The sequence below is a fragment of the Tubulanus polymorphus genome, chromosome 1 (assembly GCF_964204645.1).
Source record: "Tubulanus polymorphus chromosome 1, tnTubPoly1.2, whole genome shotgun sequence".
NCBI classification, from domain to species: domain Eukaryota; kingdom Metazoa; phylum Nemertea; class Palaeonemertea; order Tubulaniformes; family Tubulanidae; genus Tubulanus; species Tubulanus polymorphus.
This window is the reverse complement of record NC_134025.1, coordinates 75,905-96,018: the sequence shown is the minus strand read 5'-3', so window position 1 is coordinate 96,018 and position 20,114 is coordinate 75,905. Positions and strand designations below refer to the sequence as shown.

At 40.8% G+C, this 20,114-nt stretch overlaps 3 protein-coding genes across 3 annotated transcripts; 1 reads left to right on the top strand and 2 right to left on the bottom strand.

Moving 5' to 3' along the window:
- Positions 1-451: 451 nt before the first annotated feature.
- Positions 452-6,746, bottom strand: LOC141906495 (biotin--protein ligase-like). Its single transcript, XM_074795819.1, has 12 exons — positions 6,365-6,746; positions 6,179-6,292; positions 5,570-5,749; positions 5,132-5,285; positions 4,047-4,831; positions 3,782-3,964; positions 3,040-3,308; positions 2,880-2,947; positions 2,513-2,661; positions 1,156-1,270; positions 871-1,084; positions 452-761 (listed from the first exon to the last, which is right to left on the bottom strand). Exons 1-12 carry the CDS (start codon positions 6,503-6,505, stop codon positions 593-595), a joined length of 2,541 nt encoding a protein of 846 aa, XP_074651920.1. The 5' UTR covers positions 6,506-6,746; the 3' UTR covers positions 452-592.
- Positions 6,747-7,339: 593 nt separating this feature from the next.
- On the top strand, positions 7,340-10,829 carry LOC141909744 (small ribosomal subunit protein uS5m-like). The gene is made up of 9 exons (XM_074800345.1): positions 7,340-7,378; positions 7,628-7,723; positions 7,805-7,924; positions 9,044-9,271; positions 9,346-9,380; positions 9,522-9,717; positions 9,972-10,034; positions 10,112-10,254; positions 10,507-10,829. Exons 1-9 carry the CDS (start codon positions 7,342-7,344, stop codon positions 10,801-10,803), a joined length of 1,215 nt encoding a protein of 404 aa, XP_074656446.1. The 5' UTR covers positions 7,340-7,341; the 3' UTR covers positions 10,804-10,829.
- Positions 10,830-11,622: 793 nt separating this feature from the next.
- On the bottom strand, positions 11,623-19,906 carry LOC141898303 (glycogen phosphorylase, muscle form-like). Its single transcript, XM_074784149.1, has 16 exons — positions 19,549-19,906; positions 19,341-19,442; positions 18,956-19,141; positions 18,745-18,876; positions 18,553-18,664; positions 18,366-18,448; positions 17,416-17,652; positions 17,199-17,345; positions 16,293-16,456; positions 16,101-16,215; positions 15,497-15,805; positions 15,178-15,399; positions 14,968-15,095; positions 14,082-14,216; positions 13,297-13,363; positions 11,623-13,206 (listed from the first exon to the last, which is right to left on the bottom strand). The coding sequence occupies exons 1-16, from the start codon at positions 19,792-19,794 to the stop codon at positions 13,030-13,032; spliced, it is 2,562 nt and encodes an 853-aa protein (XP_074640250.1). The 5' UTR covers positions 19,795-19,906; the 3' UTR covers positions 11,623-13,029.
- Positions 19,907-20,114: the final 208 nt, after the last annotated feature.

Below are 20,114 nucleotides of genomic sequence, written 5' to 3'. Positions count from 1 at the left end.
TGGATTCGAACCCGGGACACCCCTGTACATCCTCTATCCAGTATCGGGACCACTCCGGATCAGTGCCAGTAATTATTGGATTCGAACCCGGGACACCCCTGTACGTCCTCTATTCAGCAATCAGATAATAGTAAACACTAATACATTGTGAAGTATTGATTAATTTATTGCAATCGTGAATTACATATAAAATTATATCAAAGAATCAATAAAAACCCATTAATGTTGCATACTGTCCCCCACGGGGAGCAGCCCCTTCCCCTCCCTTCCCCACGGGGAGCAGCCCCTTCCCCTCCCTGCCCCACGGGGAGCAGCCCCTTCCCCTCCCTGCCCCACGGGGAGCAGCCCCTTACCCTCCCTGCCCCACGGGGAGCAGCCCCTTCCCCTCCCTGCCCCACGGGGAGCAGCCCCTTACCCTCCCTGCCCCACGGGGAGCAGCCCCTTACCCTCCCTCCCCCTGCTGGTTGAAGGCATAACATTTCTATCAATAAATATTATATAATTATCATTTAATGATAGCAGCAAAATCAGTTTATCAATATCACAAACACTAGATCGATATATCATCATTGATATATCACACTGATGAATCTCACTTTGGACAAATGAGATTTTTCATCATATCAAACGTATTTCCATCTGGTTGAACGCTAACAATATCACCATCGTCAATAGCAACCGATAGGTAACCGTATTTATCTAAACCAATCACGCGTCCCGATACAAATTCATTATTCATATCTATAGTAACTTGCAGATCACTGAAATAATGAGAACACATTTATTTCAAACAGTTCTTATTAAAACTGATATATCGAATGAAGTTTGTTCTTATTAAAACTGATATATCGAATGAAATTTGATATTTACCCGTGGAGCCAAACGTTATAATACTGCTTCAGGAACCAATCAGATCCATGCAATTGAAAACCAGTTTTCAATAACTCGAATTCAGTGATAGATTTCGCGATAAACTGTTCAATAGTGAATGGTTTTAATGTTGTATTATGTTCAGTATTAAACTGTTCTATCACATCGTTTAAACAAATCAATGGATTCCTGTTTGATACATTGAATCCACAACCTACAAATAATAACAATATAATCAATATTATTGATCAGCAGCAGACGAGTCCCTGTATATATAGATCTTACCGATGATAGCGTGTACGACGTTATTTATAGATGTACAATTCACAAGAACTCCTCCTAGTTTCATATGGTCTCCGTAATAAATATCATTCGGCCATTTCAATCGCAAATTAATATCCTGAAAATAATTATGAAAATCTGTAACCAGAATTGCTGATTTTTGCAATGGCCACCAATCAGCCATCTTGATTCTGATTGGGCTAGTTTTTGAGATGCAGATGTGACTAGGGTAAATACATGACATGTATCAAACAAATATCAAGACATTGAAACTTCCCAAACTGGATTCCATCCACAGATAGTTGGACAATAGGTGAAATATGAAAGCAAAAGCCTAATCAAGACTTCAGTCCCGAATGAGCTAAAAATCTACCCGATATCCGGGTGTACGTACCCGATATCCGGGTGTACGTACCCGATATCCGGGTGTACGTACCCGATATCCGGGTGTACGTACCCGATATCCGGGTGTACGTACCCGATATCCGGGTGTACGTACCCGATATCCGGGTGTACGTACCCGATATCCGGGTGTACGTACCCGATATCCGGGTGTACGTACCCGATATCCGGGTGTACGTACCCGATATCCGGGTGTACGTACCCGATATCCGGGTGTACGTACCCGATATCCGGGTGTACGTACCCGATATCCGGGTGTACGTACCCGATATCCGGGTGTACGTACCCGATATCCGGGTGTACGTACCCGATATCCGGGTGTACGTACCCGATATCCGGGTGTACGTACCCGATATCCGGGTGTACGTACCCGATATCCGGGTGTACGTACCCGATATCCGGGTGTACGTACCCGATATCCGGGTGTACGTACCCGATATCCGGGTGTACGTACCCGATATCCGGGTGTACGTACCCGATATCCGGGTGTACGTACCCGATATCCGGGTGTACGTAACCGATATCCGGGTGTACGTACCCGATATCCGGGTGTACGTACCCGATATCCGGGTGTACGTACCCGATATCCGGGTGTACGTACCCGATATCCGGGTGTACGTACCCGATATCCGGGTGTACGTACCCGATATCCGGGTGTACGTACCCGATATCCGGGTGTACGTACCCGATATCCGGGTGTACGTACCCGATATCCGGGTGTACGTACCCGATATCCGGGTGTACGTACCCGATATCCGGGTGTACGTACCCGATATCCGGGTGTACGTACCCGATATCCGGGTGTACGTACCCGATATCCGGGTGTACGTACCCGATATCCGGGTGTACGTACCCGATATCCGGGTGTACGTACCCGATATCCGGGTGTACGTACCCGATATCCGGGTGTACGTACCCGATATCCGGGTGTACGTACCCGATATCCGGGTGTACGTACCTGATATCCGGGTGTATGTTTGACAGCGTGAACGACCGCTAATGATGCAATATGTTGTAAATAAGACGTAGTAGAAAAACAATCATGTCTGACGTGAAAAGAGAACATTGCGCAACCATCGGGTCCAATCCATTTATTACCACCTCGACCTAGAAAAACAATATTACTCTTACTCAGGGTACAGACTGAGGGGAAGGGAACTGCAGGCTGAGGAGGGAGGGGTTGCAGGCTGAGGTGGAGGGGGTGCAGGCTGAGAGGGGAGGGGGTTGCAGGCTGAGGTGGAGAGGGTGCAGGCTGGGGGGGGGGGAGGAGGTTGCAGGCTGAGAGGGGGAGGGGGTTGCAGGCTGGGGTGGAGGTATAATTTTACCTTTTCCATCGATTTGTCTTGCAGCTATAGCGACCACTCCAACATTATCAGGAACATGGAACATGAATCTACAATTAGACGGTATACACAGATATCTACAGTGTGTGGAGTCGGGATCCACCAGTATCGGAATTAAACAACAACAACAGCAACAACTCACCCATCAAACAAATCCATAGTAGAACGAGTTAGTTGTGAATATAATACAATATTACCAGTGAATTGAGTTGAAATATTCTGTCTGTATAAACTCATATTAAACTCAATATGATCCGAGTTCTGTTGTTTGTTAATAATAGGAATCACTGATGAATCAATATCTGTCTGAGGTTCACTATCTACAAATTCTAACGTCGCCTTTCTGGATGAAAGTTTATTACCAGATTTCAATCTGGGTTTTATTGAAGCCAAAAACCTTTCACATACAGCCTGAAATACAAGATAACTACAGTACAGATCCACAGAACAGGACCCAGCTCCACAGTACAGGACCCAGATCCACAGTACAGGACCCAGCTCCACAGAACAGGACCCAGCTCCACAGTACAGGACTCAGTTCCACAGTACAGGACCCAGCTCCACAGTACAGGACCCAGAGTTTCTCAGTTTAAGACACAGTTCTGAGGTGGGAGGAGCGATTGACAGGAGTCTTACCTGAGTAACAGACAGGTGGGAGGAGTCTTACCTGTGTAACAGACAGGTGGGAGGAGTCTTACCTGTGTAACAGACAGGTGGGAGGAGTCTTACCTCAGTTACAGACAGGTGGGAGGAGTCTTACCTGTGTAACAGACAGGTGGGAGGAGTCTTACCTGAGTTAGAGACAGGTGGGAGGAGTCTTACCTGTGTAACAGACAGGTGGGAGGAGTCTTACCTGAGTTACAGACAGGTGGGAGGAGTCTTACCTGAGTTACAGACATCAGATAAAATGGTTTCACATCGAAATCACGATGAGTTTCACTACAGTCTATTCCTAAACTCATAAATAACTCTTTCAATATCTCAAATTTCTTCTCATTTGATTTCTTCAGTAAAACGTACAAATCGCTAGTTATTCCAAACTCAATCGGATCCTTCTCAAAGTGAACCTATAAAATACACACAAAATACACATCATTTCAGAGGAAGTTATTTTAAAGCGTTGGATATTTTCACCGTTTTTGCACAAACCTGACTTAAAATGATTTGTCCCGATTGAGTCGATAGATGTATAACTACAGGGTCACCAGTGCTGCCATCTGTAGCCAGTATGTTGTACTGATTATTACTGTTTACGTTATATGAGTATTTACCACTGATTACGTGTATGAGATCATCTCGATTCTCATATTTTATCGATATTATTCCGATCTGATTTGAGCGAGATTTCAATGTCATGAATTCCTCATCTATAGAACTACACAAACTAACCACATTTCCTCCATTTTGTAAATAATCCTGAAATTCAGTTTTCGCGTTTGAATCCAGTTTTTCTGTAGCAACAATCAGTAAAATAGCGTTTTGTTTCCATGGTGATTTTGATATATCGTCGTATTTTAAATGATAAATTGCGTAACAATCGATATTTAAACAGCGATCTACGACTGATTTTATCGATTCAAAAATTCTCTTTGAATCAATTTTACCGCAATAAATCAAAACATTCGGAGGTTTCATATTTCTATTCATTACATCAGGTAGTCCTTTATCAGGTAGTCCTTTATCAGGTCGTCCAGTAACATTATCAGATAGTCCAGTGATATTATTAGATAGTCCAGTGATATTATCAGATAGTCCAGTGATATTATCAGATTTATTTTCTCTCATCACTATTGACCTATTGTGTGTATAATTGTGAAGGTCAGTGGAGTGTGTGAGGTCATCGTGTGACCCGACCGGAGTGTGAAATACATTCACTGATTCTGTATCACTTTTAGTACGTAATAAACCGCTTGGTTTACCTTCTACTTTTACTGCTGCAAAACATAAACATTTCAAAACATATTCACTTGATAAACTGGAATAGAACTAACAGGTATCGATCTGAAGCTTTAGAACTCAGACAGACACATTCCTTACTTGATCACTATTCTTACAATTCGTGTTTGTTCACATTTCACATTTGTATTCAGAACTTCACTAGAGACATTTTGAAAATGAATGACAAACAACAGACATTTTCAGCACACTTTTAAACAAATCGCACAGTTTGAACTGGGGTACTGGTTCCTCGCTACAGATTGATACCTGCTATGATGTAATTGAAATATACTTACAGATTAATTTAGTAATTTGCAAACTTTCAGAAACTGTGAGATATTGTTGGATGAAAGCATCTGCTAAACTGATGTATTTATCTGGAGTACATTCTAGTAATATACCGAATGGATTACCAGCTCTCCAAGCTAGAGGAACTGCTATATCAACTACCTACAACATATACAACATCTGAACTTAGTTCAACGGTTCAACAATTCATTTGTTTTGGAGTTAAATATGAACTAACAAATTGGCTCCTGCGCCAGTTGTCCAGTTGATTGACCATAAGTCTTAAAATCTAAGCCATGACTCGGTGAAGAATAAGTCTGTGATTTAAGTCTAAAAGTGGTCGTCTATCTTGAAGCTGTTAGATCGACTGTAGAACTTGGACAAATCTAAGCCATGACTTTGTGCAACTGACACCTGAGATTCAAGAGTTCAATAATTTCACTTACATTGATGCGTTTTTTGAGAGGAATTGATAAAGATTGTGAACAGAAAGTCTCTAAATCATCGGGAGTTACGGCTTCTAACAGGACACAGATAACAGCATTATGAGTTTTATCTCTGATATAATCAGGAGTTTTATTCTGACTGGCAAGGTACGACGTCCAACCTCTCAACGGTAGAATCAACTACAAAATAACATTCATCGAATTCATTCGTGCCCACTGATCCATGAGGTGCCCATTGACCTGATAGGTGCCCACTCGCCCACTGATCCATGAGGTGCCCGCTGACCCGTGATGTACCCGCTGACCTGTAAGGTGCCCACTGACCCGATAGGTGCCCACTGACCCGTGAGGTGCCCACTGACCCGTGATGTACCCGCTGACCTGTAAGGTGCCCACTGACCCGTGAGGTGCCCACTGACCCGAGAGGTGCCCACTGACCCGTGAGGTGCCCACTGACCCGTGAGGTGCCCACTGACCCGAGAGGTGCCCACTGACCCGTGAGGTGCCCACTGACCCGAGAGGTGCCCACTGACCCATGAGGTGCCCACTGACCCGTGAGGTGCCCACTGACCCGAGAGGTGCCCACTGACCCGTGAGGTGCCCACTCACCTGAGGCTCCGTTAAAATACCACTGATTGTATTACCAGTTATAGACTGTTCTAAATTACGTGTTTTAAATCCATGCGGTATTTCAGTAAATTTCGATCCAGTTTTTGTCGCTTCCTAAAAATCAATATCGAGATTAATTGAATATATCAGAAATAAGTAATTTGAGATGTGAGATTTGAAACGAACCTGCTGTGGTTGTTGTAGAGTCTGTAATATAACACTGCCTTTCCTCAAATGAGTTCTTAATAATTTTGTAAAACACATCTTTTTACGCGCTTCCAGTGATCTGTGTTGCCATGACAATATGAAACAGGCAGCAGTGAACATTGTTGTTTTAAGTGGCGGTTGCCGTGGATTCAAGAGGTGCGTGCAGTGACGTCCTCACACTATCCAGTGACAGTACTGTACTGATGAGGCTGCTACATCACATTATTGTATATGGCAGTGATACATCAATAACTCCTCAAATAGCATCCATTTACTAATCATTTCTATACACACTATTTATAGCACTAGACATCCGGCTGCTGAGTGCTACTGCTGCTGAGTGCTGCTGCTGCTGCTGCTGCTGCTGAGTGCTACTGCTGCTGAGTGCTGCTGCTGCTGCTGCTGCTGCTGCTGCTGCTGCTGCTGAGTGCTGCTGCTGCTGCTGCTGCTGCTGAGTGCTGCTGCTGCTGCTGAGTGCTGCTGCTGCTGAGTGCTGCTGCTGCTGCTGCTGAGTGCTGCTGCTGCTGCTGAGTGCTGCTGCTGCTGCTGAGTGCTGCTGCTGCTGTGGGATTCAAAGGAAGGGGAGGACGGAGTGGGGAGCGAGGACGGTTTGAAGAGAGCAGTCTGGTTAATGACAATGACACAGAACGCGGGCAGTGGAACCAGTACTAGTTATTTAAGAGACCAGTTTCCCCTGAAACCGGTCTATTATAAATCTAAACGAGATATTGCGAGCGTGTAATAAATGAAGCGAAATAAAATTAATTGAACTTTGATTGAACAAACAATAAAATTGATTGAATTAAGCTTGAATGAAGCTAGCGTATCATAAATCATTATCATTGTTTTTTTCTGCAATATTCTATTGATATTCCTGCAATGTTTATTATTCATTGTATTATATTACTTCGGAACCAATAAACGTTAATTGAATTTGTTCACTCCGGATAATCAAAATGGCGGCGCCCATGAGATTATTTTTTTGTCGATTCAGTGAGTTATTTTTTTATTTCTGTGGGTATTTACAGCCATTAGAATTTCCCCGCCCTCCTTAGTACTGATCCTGTCACTCCCCATCTCCTCCCCAGCCAGAATCTGAGCCCAGGGGCAGTGGGGCCTGAAATCGGGATAAGTTCCAATTTAACAACACGGCGTCGTCAGTCGAGTCAGAAGTCACCGGTCCGCGCCTGCATCTTTCTTTTGCGTCATTTATTAAACAAATACATATGCATTTTTTTTCAGATAATACATTGATTCACAGATACAGACATGTTGCTCCATCTACTGGTGCTGCTGTGAACTTACAATCGGAACGATTTAACAGTTTCTTCAATAGATGTAAGTAATGTCGTTACTATGGTAACATAGATGCGACTGTTATCCGATATTTGATTGTTGTTTATTGATTGATTATTGTAGATGATGCGAGTCAGTTATGGGACGGGGTGGCGCCACAAGGGATGAAACGTAAAGGACGCGGAAAACGTATTGGGAAACGGAAACGAACAGATTTAAATCGGGGACAAGTTATTGGAGAAGGTACATATAGGTGGCGCTAGTTCCACAGTTTGACCCCTCACAATTGTGGAACTGGACCATGTTAGGATGAACATTGTATTTGTAGGTGAAATGAACATGGTTTAAACCTGGTTTATTATGTTTGTATTTGTAGGTGAAATGAACATGGTTTGGCCCGGTTTAAACCTGGTTTATTATGTCTGTATTTGTAGGTGAAATGAACATGGTTTGGCCCGGTTTAAACCTGGTTTATTATGTTTGTATTTGTAGGTGAAATGAACATGGTTTGGCCCGGTTTAAACCTGGTTTATTATGTTTGTATTTGTAGGTGAAATGAACATGGTTTGGCCCGGTTTAAACCTGGTTTATTATGTTTGTATTTGTAGGTGAAATGAACATGGTTTGGCCCGGTTTAAACCTGGTCTATTATGTCTGTATTTGTAGGTGAAATGAACATGGTTTGGCCCGGTTTAAACCTGGTTTATTATGTTTGTATTTGTAGGTGAAATGAACATGGTTTGGCCCGGTTTAAACCTGGTTTATTATGTTTGTATTTGTAGGTGAAATGAACATGGTTTGGCCCGGTTTAAACCTTGTTTATTATGTCTGTATTTGTAGGTGAAATGAACATGGTTTGGCCCGGTTTAAACCTGGTTTATTATGTTTGTATTTGTAGGTGAAATGAACATGGTTTGGCCCGGTTTAAACCTGGTTTATTATGTTTGTATTTGTAGGTGAAATGAACATGGTTTGGCCCGGTTTAAACCTGGTTTATTATGTTTGTATTTGTAGGTGAAATGAACATGGTTTGGCCCGGTTTAAACCTGGTTTATTATGTTTGTATTTGTAGGTGAAATGAACATGGTTTGGCCCGGTTTAAACCTGGTTTATTATGTTTGTATTTGTAGGTGAAATGAACATGGTTTGGCCCGGTTTAAACCTGGTTTATTATGTCTGTATTTGTAGGTGAAATGAACATGGTTTGGCCCGGTTTAAACCTGGTTTATTATGTTTGTATTTGTAGGTGAAATGAACATGGTTTGGCCCGGTTTAAACCTGGTTTATTATGTTTGTATTTGTAGGTGAAATGAACATGGTTTGGCCCGGTTTAAACCTGGTTTATTATGTTTGTATTTGTAGGTGAAATGAACATGGTTTGGCCCGGTTTAAACGCCCCAGTTTTAAAAGGTCGTGAAATTGTTCAACAGAAAGAACTTCCAGCAAATCCTGAACGAATGCAACAATTGATTAAAATCCGAGAATCAATGCATAAACCGAGAGTATTATCATTACCGGGTTTAATCCGGGGTTACGCCGGGACTCGGTGGCCCGGGATGAGTATAGGACCCCCGGACCCAATCATGGATCGTAAGTATTCCCTGTACAGGGGGGGAGGTAGCTCTCTAATTTATTCTAATGAAGTTGTTTTGATTTATTTTCAGATAAATTTGAAGGATTCGATACAAGGGTTTTAGAGGTGAGAAATGTGTTTAGCATCATTGATGTTTTAAAACATGAAATATATGGAGATTCACTCCTTTAAATCAAACTGATTTGAAATCTAATAATTCCATGAAACGAGAATCTGAACAGTGAGAGAGAGTTGTATTTATTTCAGTATAAAACTGTGTCTAATATGACCGCTTTATTCGGGCGTAAAATGAAATTCAGCGCGTTTGTCGTCACTGGAAATAAAAATGGAATCGCAGGATTCGCTAAAGCTAAAGCAGTCAACGGACGATCAGCTTTAAAACAAGCCAAAAATAAAGCAGCGCAAAGACTTCAATATATAGAATTATATGATAATCATACAGGTAGGTAGCATACAAACCCTAAACCTAAACTCAACCCCTTAACCTAAACTCAACCCCTAAATCTTAACTTCAACCCCTAAACCTCAACTCAACCCCTGATTTACCTAAACTCAACCCCTGATGAACCTTAACTCGACCCCTGATGAACCTTAACTCAACCCCTAAGCCTAAAATCAACCCCTAAACCACAATCAACCCCTAAACCTAACTCAACTCCTAAACAAATCAATAATAGAATGTAACTGTGTTTGTAGTGTGTCACAACATGTATACAGAAGAACGTCGCACGAGAATATTCATAGAAAAAAAGCAAAAAGGTTCGTTTGAAATCAGTGTAATGTTTTATTTCATCGTACGTTCGGGTTTCTGGACAATAGGTGAATACTATTTGTAGGATATGGACTGGTTTGTCAACGGGTTTTGAAGACTATCTGCGAATTGATCGGAATTAAAGATATGTACGCGAAAATAGAGAAACGTGGAGCGAGGAATATTCAAAATCTGACGAAAGCTTTCTTTAAAGCATTAGCAAACCAGGTAATACCTTCCTCACTCGCCAGGGTCTCCTCATTAGCAAACCAGGTAATACCTTCCTCACTCGCCAGGGTCTCCTCATTAGCAAACCAGGTAATACCTTCCTCACTCACTTACCAGGGTTCATTTGCCTCTCTCCTCATTAGTGAACCAAGTAATACCTTCCTCACTCACTTACCAGGATTCACTTGCCCATCTCCTCACTTACCAGGGTTTCCTCATCTCAGTTGAGTAGGTATATATCTATAATTTCAGGAAACTGCTCAACAATTGGCAGAACGAGAGAAACTTCATGTGGTCGAATATCGTAAAGAGATGGATAATTATCCGGTAGTAGTGGCGTCACCTAGTGGCGATACTCGTACTATTCAACCAGACGAAGATCTCGATTTTGAACGAATTTATTACGAAGGAAAAGTTCCTCTCGCTCGACCTAAAAAAAGACCACCTTATTATAAATTAGATTCTTATAAAAAACGTTGTTTTGTGGACTATAAAAGGAGGAATCAATATAAAGCAACAGTTACCAGACGAGCAGCTTCTGAGATATAATTATCATCTCTCTCTTAAAATGTGTACAAACAATAAAATTAAATCTTCTTAAATAATATTTGCGTTCGTTTGTGTTGAAATTATTTATTTGTATTTTTGTAAGATTTTGGGTTGAGACCCCAGGAACCTCGGTACACTGTATGACGTCATTAGCGGTCCATCGAGCTCCGAGCAGATTGCAAACTAATGAGTTTGTAAAATATTAATTCCTTGGGAATAAAGTTTAATTAGTTTTGAATTCCTTCTGTGGCATGTGAATCTGTCGCTTTACCGGATGCTAATGCATTCGCTGAGCAAATAGTTCTACTTAAAGTGGCTTCAAAATCAATTTCATAAGAAGATTCACCTAAGATAAAGCTTTGCGTTGATACAATAACTCATTTTCCACACACAACTTTCGAATTATGTATGGATTTCGACTAAAAAAATATCTGTATTCCTCACATGCCACAGTAGAATTGAAAGGCTGTATTAGATCTCAACCGTTCAGTGCTGCCCCTATGAATGACGATAGCGGGATTTCTGTGAACTAAAATAGTCGGGCAGCATATGTCGGATTATCTATTTCCCTCAGAATACTGTGGCGCCTAATTCTAATTAACTAGGGCCCGATTTTATAGACTGGTTTTAACTTAAGCCCGGGGGCTAACTCAATTCATCTTCAATTGAGTTAACCCCTGTGGATTGAGGACAATACTATGAGTATATTAAACCAACCCCTCTGGATACTAGTGAATCCTTCCTAACGATTTTCCCATATTTTCTGTCACTGTCAGGATTTAAAACCATCAATTTCGAATGAACAGAAATGATGTAGTATATATTGAAATGTTTTATTTCAAAGCTTTAACACTATAACTCAATATGAACAGCCCTATTAAATAGAGGATATACGAGACTCTAAGTCTAAGTCCTAACAACTGCATTTATAGACTCAAGGATTTTACAATATTCAATCAAATTATTTCTATATTTAAGCCTCACTAATTCCTAATATCTGAAGTTTGAAAATTAGAAATGAAATGATTTGGTTTTACACACAGAAAGGTTATACACAAAGGCTACAATGTAAGAACAAGCATGTTTCACTGATTTATGGCACAAATTGTCACCAGGGGGCATTCATCCGGTTTAGTGTTCCTTCACCAGGGGGCGTTCATCCGGTTTGCAAAGTTCTGCCACCAGGGGGCAGAAGAGTATCTAACCATGCTATATTTCATTCACAGAATCATTCTAACATAAATACATATATAATATATAATCCCAATTGGTGACACGAACTTTTTGATAAATCTTTTTGCAGGACTAATTTTCCCTGATAAGAATAACTGATTGAATTAAGGACACCTGATTGGCTAGTCGTTATAAGCATCTGATTGGCTAGGTGTTTAAGCCACCTGATCGGCTAGTTGTTTTAAGCCAGCATCTGATTGGCTTGTTAGGTATTTCAAGCCATCTGATTTTGCTAGTTTTTTAATGTTCTCCTCTCCCTGAGATGTTTAAACGAGTAAATCTTTTACAGTCACCACTTGAATATAACAATAATGGAAATAAACCCAGGAGTAACTAATAATCAATAGAATGTGTGTAAAACCAAACTATTATATCACTAGACTAACTGACACCTATGAGATTATAATTCATCTTCTAGTCTCAGATTATTGTAGTTTCTGGATTAATACGAAGATAGCACCGCGCGCAGTCGTACAGCACATAGTGAGATTGAAAATAAACAACACTATTATTTACTCTTAGTATAACATAACTCCTGTTTGATTAATTAGTGGTGATATCAACAGTTGATTTAAAGCTGAGTTTTCATTTTTAGTTTCGATAACAACAACAACAATAGATATTGATATGGGTTTAAATTTTACAACAATTCAGTTAATAATAAATCACTCTTTCTAGTATTATATCGTATTGTATTGTATTGTTAGTAGGTTATAATGAGACAGTTGTTTTTATATATACAACAATATACTTTATACAATAGATTCCTTATATTTTCAGATAACAATTGTTACTAAACCTCGATGTTACAAACCCTGGTTTTATTAAACCCTGGTCTTACTTAACCCCGGTGTTTAATGCACCTTGTTTCAAACAGTTTTAGATTGTTTGCGAATCTCTTGTGACGTTAAGATTCAATATATATTTATTATTAAGTAAATAACGGTAGCTTACAGCTTAACTATATCGCTCTTGTAACTATAGTTACTCGGTTTACTCAACTTTCTCATTGTTATCCCAGATAGGAACCTCGTGAGGAGCCGCTAGTTTATCTAGTGTCGGCTTCACTCCCCAGATGTCCTTAGCGTATTCTGAAATTGTGCGGTCGCTTGAGAATTTACCAGACGCGGCGATATTCATAGTAGCCATCTCGTACCACTTGTCGGGTTTCTATAAAATACAATACTCCTCGATATTAACTACTCTCAGGATTAGTGTAATCTCGGGATTATAGTTTAATCGTGGGATTAGTGTACTTACAGCGAACACCTCACTGACTCGGTCCTGTGTTTTAATGTAGTCCTCGAAATCAGCGAACAAGAAAAATCTACAATTAAAGAGAAATTAACAACATGAGGTTAAGAGAGGGAGACAGAGAGGTAAGTAAGAAAGAGGTAAGAGAGAGGTAAGAGAGAGGTAAGGGAGAGGTAAGAGCGATAAGAGAGAGAGGTAAGAGAGAGAGGTAAGTAAGAGCGATAAGAGAGAGAGGTAAGAGAGAGAGGTAAGTAAGAGCGATAAGAGAGAGAGGTAAGAGAGAGAGGTAAGTAAGAGCGATAAGAGAGAGAGGTAAGAGAGAGAGAGGTAAGATAGAGAGGTAAGAGAGAGGTAAGAGAGAGAGGTAAGAGCGATAAGAGAGAGAGGTAAGAGAGAGAGGTAAGTAAGAGCAATAAGAGAGAGAGGTAAGAGAGAGAGGTAAGTAAGAGCGATAAGAGAGAGAGGTAAGAGAGAGAGGTAAGTAAGAGCGATAAGAGAGAGAGGTAAGAGAGAGAGGTAAGTAAGAGCGATAAGAGAGAGAGGTAAGAGAGAGAGAGGTAAGATAGAGAGGTAAGAGAGAGGTAAGAGAGAGAGGTAAGAGCGATAAGAGAGAGAGGTAAGAGAGAGAGGTAAGTAAGAGCAATAAGAGAGAGAGGTAAGAGAGAGAGGTAAGTAAGAGCAATAAGAGAGAGAGGTAAGAGAGAGAGGTAAGTAAGAGCGATAAGAGAGAGAGGTAAGAGAGATAGAGGGGTAAGAGAGAGATAAGAGAGAGGTAAGTAAGAGGTACATACCTATCATGATTAAACAACATATCAGTGATTTGGTTAAACTGACTCGGGTTGTCCGGAGAGAAGAATCCTCCATTTATCTGATCAATTGCTTGTCGTAATTCTGGCAGTTTCTCATAATATTCATGTGCGTTATAACTACAAATACAATCACAATTAATACATATTCCACATGTTCCACAAATATATATATTCAGTTCCACAATTCTGCATCCACAGTAAAAATATGACTAGAGTATGAACTAATTCTAATTCCTCCAGAACTTAACTGAACTGTGGAAGTGGATAATGAACTGTGGAAGTGGATAATGAACTGTGGAAGTGGATAATGAACTGTGGAAGTGGATAATGAACTGTGGAAGTGGATAATGAACTGTGGAAGTGGATAATGAACTGTGGAAGTGGATAATGAACTGTGGAAGTGGATAATGAACTGTGGAAGTGGATAATGAACTGTGGAAGTGGATAATGAACTGTGGAAGTGGATAATGAACTGTGGAAGTGGATAATGAACTGTGGAAGTGGATAATGAACTGTGGAAGTGGATAATGAACTGTGGAAGTGGATAATGAACTGTGGAAGTGGATAATGAACTGTGGAAGTGGATAATGAACTGTGGAAGTGGATAATGAACTGTGGAAGTGGATAATGAACTGTGGAAGTGGATAATGAACTGTGTAAGTGGATAATGAACTGTGGAAGTGGATAATGAACTGTGGAAGTGGATAATGAACTGTGGAAGTGGATAATGAACTGTGGAAGTGGATAATGAACTGTGGAAGTGGATAATGAACTGTGGAAGTGGATAATGAACTGTGGAAGTGGATAATGAACTGTGGAAGTGGATAATGAACTGTGGAAGTGGATGTAGTGATATATCATGTTTTACCCTCTTTTCTTCAAGGCATCCACTTCATCCACTGTCATACCAAATATGAATATATTCTCATCTCCCATCTCTTCACGCATCTCTACATTAGCGCCATCTAGTGTACCGATTGTAAGAGCTCCGTTCAACTGTAATCAATAATTAACGTAAACAATAAATACCGCAAAATCCTACCATTAGTCACGCCATCTAGTGGTGGGAATAATATACCTGGAATTTCATGTTTCCAGTTCCGGAAGCCTCAGTTCCGGCCGTTGAAATCTGTTCGCTGAGATCAGAGGCAGGAATCACTTTTTCAGCCAATGAAACTCTGTAATTCTCCAGATAAACGATCTTTAATCGTTTACCGATTATTGGGTCGTTATTGACTACGCGGCCGATCGAACAAATCAATTTAATGATTAATTTAGCCATGTGATATCCCGGCGCCGCCTATAGGACAAAATAAACACTAGTCAACATATAGAACTGAATATACGGGGGGGGGGTTATCGAACGAGTGGTGCCCCCTAGTGATAATAATACGTACCTTACCACCGACCATGATTGTACGAGATACAAATTGCATGTTTGGATTTGATTTCAATCTGTTGTATAAAACAATCATGTGTAATGCATTCAATAACTGTCTCTTATACTCGTGAATACGTTTTACTTGAACATCAAACATTGAAGTTGGATCCACAGAAATATTGAATTCTTTCTGAATATATTCGGCAAATTTCATTTTATTTTCTGTTTTGACTTTCATCAAATCTCGTAGAAATGTTTTATTCTTAGCGAATTCTGTCAGTTTTCTCAATTCACTCAGATTCGTAACGTAACCATCTCCAATTTTCTGAAAACATCAACAAACATGTCTGAGAGGATAGTTACCCCAGGAGGGGGTGTTCTAGGGGGAGGGGAGGAGGGGGTGTTCTAGGGGGAGGGGAGGAAGGGGTGTTCTAGGGGGATGGGAGGGGTGTTCTAGGGGGAGGGGAGGAGGGGGTGCTCTAGGGGGAGGGGAGGATGGGGTGTTCTAGGGGGAGGAGAGGAGGGGTGTTCTAGGGGAGGGGAGGGGGTGTTCTAGGGGGAGGGGAGGAGGGGGTGTTCTAGGGGGAGGGGGTGTTCTAGGGGGAGGAGGGGGTACTTACATCAGAAATGATATCCGATAAGTTCGGGTTACACAAACACAGCCAGCGTCGAGGTGTTATTCCATTCGTTTTATTCTGGAATTTCTCCGGGAAAATTTCAGCAAATTCTCGGAACCTAAATGAAAATGATGAATACGTTAAACAGAAACAGGGAGTGAGGGGGGTGAGTGGGGGGAGGGGGGAGTAACTCACGTCTCTTTACGTATAATAGATGAATGTATAGCCGCTACACCATTCACAGTATGACAACCGACCAGACATAAATACGCCATATTAATCCTCTTATCTCCTTCCTCTTCAACAATAGACAGACGTCTCATTCGACCTCCGTCTCCTGGATACAACTTCTCTATTCTCTATAACATTAATTACATTCATTATTGCTACAATCCACCAGGTGTCACTAGTAGCTACACAGCGAGATGTTGTACTACTCCACCAGGTGTCACTAGTAGCTACACAGCGAGATGTAGTACTACTCCACCAGGTGTCACTAGTAGCTACACAGCGAGATGTAGTACTACTCCACCAGGTGTCACTAGTAGCTACACAGCGAGATGTAGTACTACTCCACCAGGTGTCACTAGTAGCTACACAGCGAGATGTAGTACTACTCCACCAGGTGTCACTAGTAGCTACACAGCGAGATGTAGTACTACTCCACCAGGTGTCACTAGTAGCTACACAGCGAGATGTATTACTACTCCACCAGGTGTCACTAGTAGCTACACAGCGAGACGTAGTACTTCTCCACCAGGTGTCACTAGTAGCTACACAGCGAGATGTAGTACTACTCCACCAGGTGTCACTAGTAGCTACACAGCGAGATGTAGTACTACTCCACCAGGTGTCACTAGTAGCTACGCAGCGAGATGTAGTACTACTCCACCAGGTGTCACTAGTAGCTACGCAGCGAGATGTAGTACTACTCCACCAGGTGTCACTAGTAGCTACGCAGCGAGATGTAGTACTACTCCACCAGGTGTCACTAGTAGCTACACAGGGAGATGTAGTACTACTCCACCAGGTGTCGCTAGTAGCTACACAGCGAGATGTAGTACTACTCCACCAGGTGTCGCCAGTAGGTAGAATACAAACCTTTAACCACTGCGCGTTGATCTCGTACATGATTTCTAAATGTCTCGGTAGAATATACTCTAACATTCTCACTGGCCATCTTTCTAACGCTTCAGGTAAAACTGTATGATTAGTGTACGCGCAGGTTTTATTAGTGACGCTCCAAGCCTATAAATAAACTCATATATAATAATAAATACTATTGAAACCATGCTATAAACTGAGGAAATAACGTTACCTGATCCCAGGATAAACCTTCGATATCAATCAGTATCCTCATTAATTCAGGTATAGCCAATGATGGATGTGTATCGTTTAACTGTATGGCAACTTTCTCATGGAAAGTATCAAATGAAGTGCGAACTGGATTACGATCTCCAAATTTAGCTGATTTAAATCTTCTGATGACGTCCTGAAGTGTGGCAGCAACGAGGAAATATTCCTGCTTCAATCTTAATTCTTTACCTTCAAATATCTAAAATCAATGCAACAATACAATTTAATTACAGTAATACTAACTTACAGCTAATTTAAATGACAGCGAAATAAACTGACATTGAAATTAATTGACAGCGAAACAAACTGACAGTGAAATTAACTTATAGCGAATTTAACTGACAGCAAAATTAACTTACATCGAAATTAACTGTTTGCGAATTTAATTGACAGCAAATTTAACTGACATCAAAATTAATTGACAGCGAATTTAATTGACAGCGAAATTAACTGACAGCGAAATTAACTGACAGCGAAAATAAACTGACAGCGAAATAAACTGACATTGAAATTAATTGACAGCGAAACAAACCAATAGTGAAATTAACTTATAGCGAATTTAACTGACAGCAAAAATTAACTGACAGCGAAATTAACTTATATTAAAATTAACTGACTGCGAATTTAATTGACAGCAAATTTAACTGACATCAAAATTAATTGACAGCGAAAATAAACTGACAGCAAAATAAACTGACAGCAAAATAAACTGACAGCAAAATAAACTTGCAGCGAAATTAACTAACAGCAAAATAAACTGACAGCGAAATAAACTTGCAGTGAAATAAACTGACAGCAAATTTAACTCATAGCGAATTTAACTGACAGTGAATTTAACTGGCAGCGAAAATAACTTATCGCAAATTTGACTAAATTAACTCACAGCAAACTAAACTTTCAAATTTAACTCACATTGTCATTTGGATAGAGAACCCTTGAGATATTTTCTGCGACATTTCTGTCACAAACTGCTTGAATGTATTCACCACTGTTAACTACAATATAAACACCATTTATTCTAGTGAGTTTTTATAGCTGGGGAGGAGGGGAGGAGGGGAGGGGAGGAGGAGAGGGGAGTAGAGGGGGGAGAGATACTTACAGAATTTCAGATTGAAACTATCAGTAGCTTTAGCCGACCACAGTCTCATAGTGTTACATGTGTTATTACCGAAACCAGGAACAGGATTATCAAACGGTAACGCCATAACTACCTGTAATATAATAACAACAACTAAAATAAGGAACAGGACTAACAGTGTTATGAATCCTGATTATAGTGAATACTATATACCTGTGTGTTAACCCATTTAGCACCTGCCGCGCTGTGTTCAACGTTTCCATAGAAATTCACAGGTAAAGTATATTCAGGGCGAGCTTTCTCCCATGGATTTCCAAATCTTAACCAATCATCGGGTTCCTCGACCTACACATGAAATAAACACATCAGACAGGGCGGTCCACGCGGGCGGGAGAATATAGGGGGAGCCACTGTAGATATTTACCTGCCATCCATCATGATTAATTCTCTGGGTAAAGATACCGTAATCGTACCTCAAACCGTAACCGTAGGCAGCTAATCCTAGAGTAGCCATTGAATCTAGGAAACAAGCGGCTAATCTTCCTAATCCACCGTTACCTAATCCAGCATCTTCTTCAATCTCCTGCAACTCTTCAATATCTAAACCAAGCTACAAATATATATAGAGAGGGGGGGTTTAAAGTGGGGAGCTGAAGGGGGGAGGGGGAGGTCATGTGTTATCACTGATAAATGACACACATTCAACTGTAATGTTTATTCAGTACTTCAGGTTTATAGGTTATACATATATTGAAGGGGAGTTAAGAGGGGGGTAAGTGGGGGGTGAAGGGGGGGAAGGTTATATTTACCTGATACATGGCTTCATCGCAAGCGTTTTGAATTCCTAAATTCAGCATTGTGTTACACAGAGATCGTCCCATATAAAACTCTAGTGACAGATAATACACTCTCTACAATACAAATATAGTATACCGGGGGTCAAGAGGGTCTGATTCACGTACCCGCGGGCCCCAGCCCGGCGCCCGGCAAATAAGTGACAGAATTTCGAAGTTTTACCTTTGGATCTTTTTCATAGTAATACTGTTGAGTCCTGATCCATCTACCGACTAGATGATCTCTAACAGTATGAGCTAGAGCGAAAAAATAATCCCTAGGGGTCGCCACATTCCTGTCCTTCACAAGGGTATAATGTAAATGTCTATTGAATGTTTTTTTAATGGAACCCACATTTTCGACCTGAGCGATTCCTCGAACACTGATTTGTTTACGTTTCTCGTGGTCGCTTTCAGGTATAGCTGCCATCCTGCTGCTGCTGTGAGTGACTGTATGAGTGAGGGATGATTGAATCGAGGGTCTCCTCTCTGTTTGACTCTGACTCTGCTCTGACCTTGTCAAACCTAGGCCTATCAGTATCACTGCGCGTGCGCAATCAACTATGACCAGTACCCTCAATTCAATACAATTTACTTTATTTCTCAATTAAGTATAAATAAAAAGACGCGAAAATTTATTCAAAAATGTAATGATTTCGATACAAATAGATTTAAAAATGTAAAAAATCTAATACGTATCGACGAATCTGACCTTTATTACACTCTAAATCCAAGTCAATTAATGCTTTA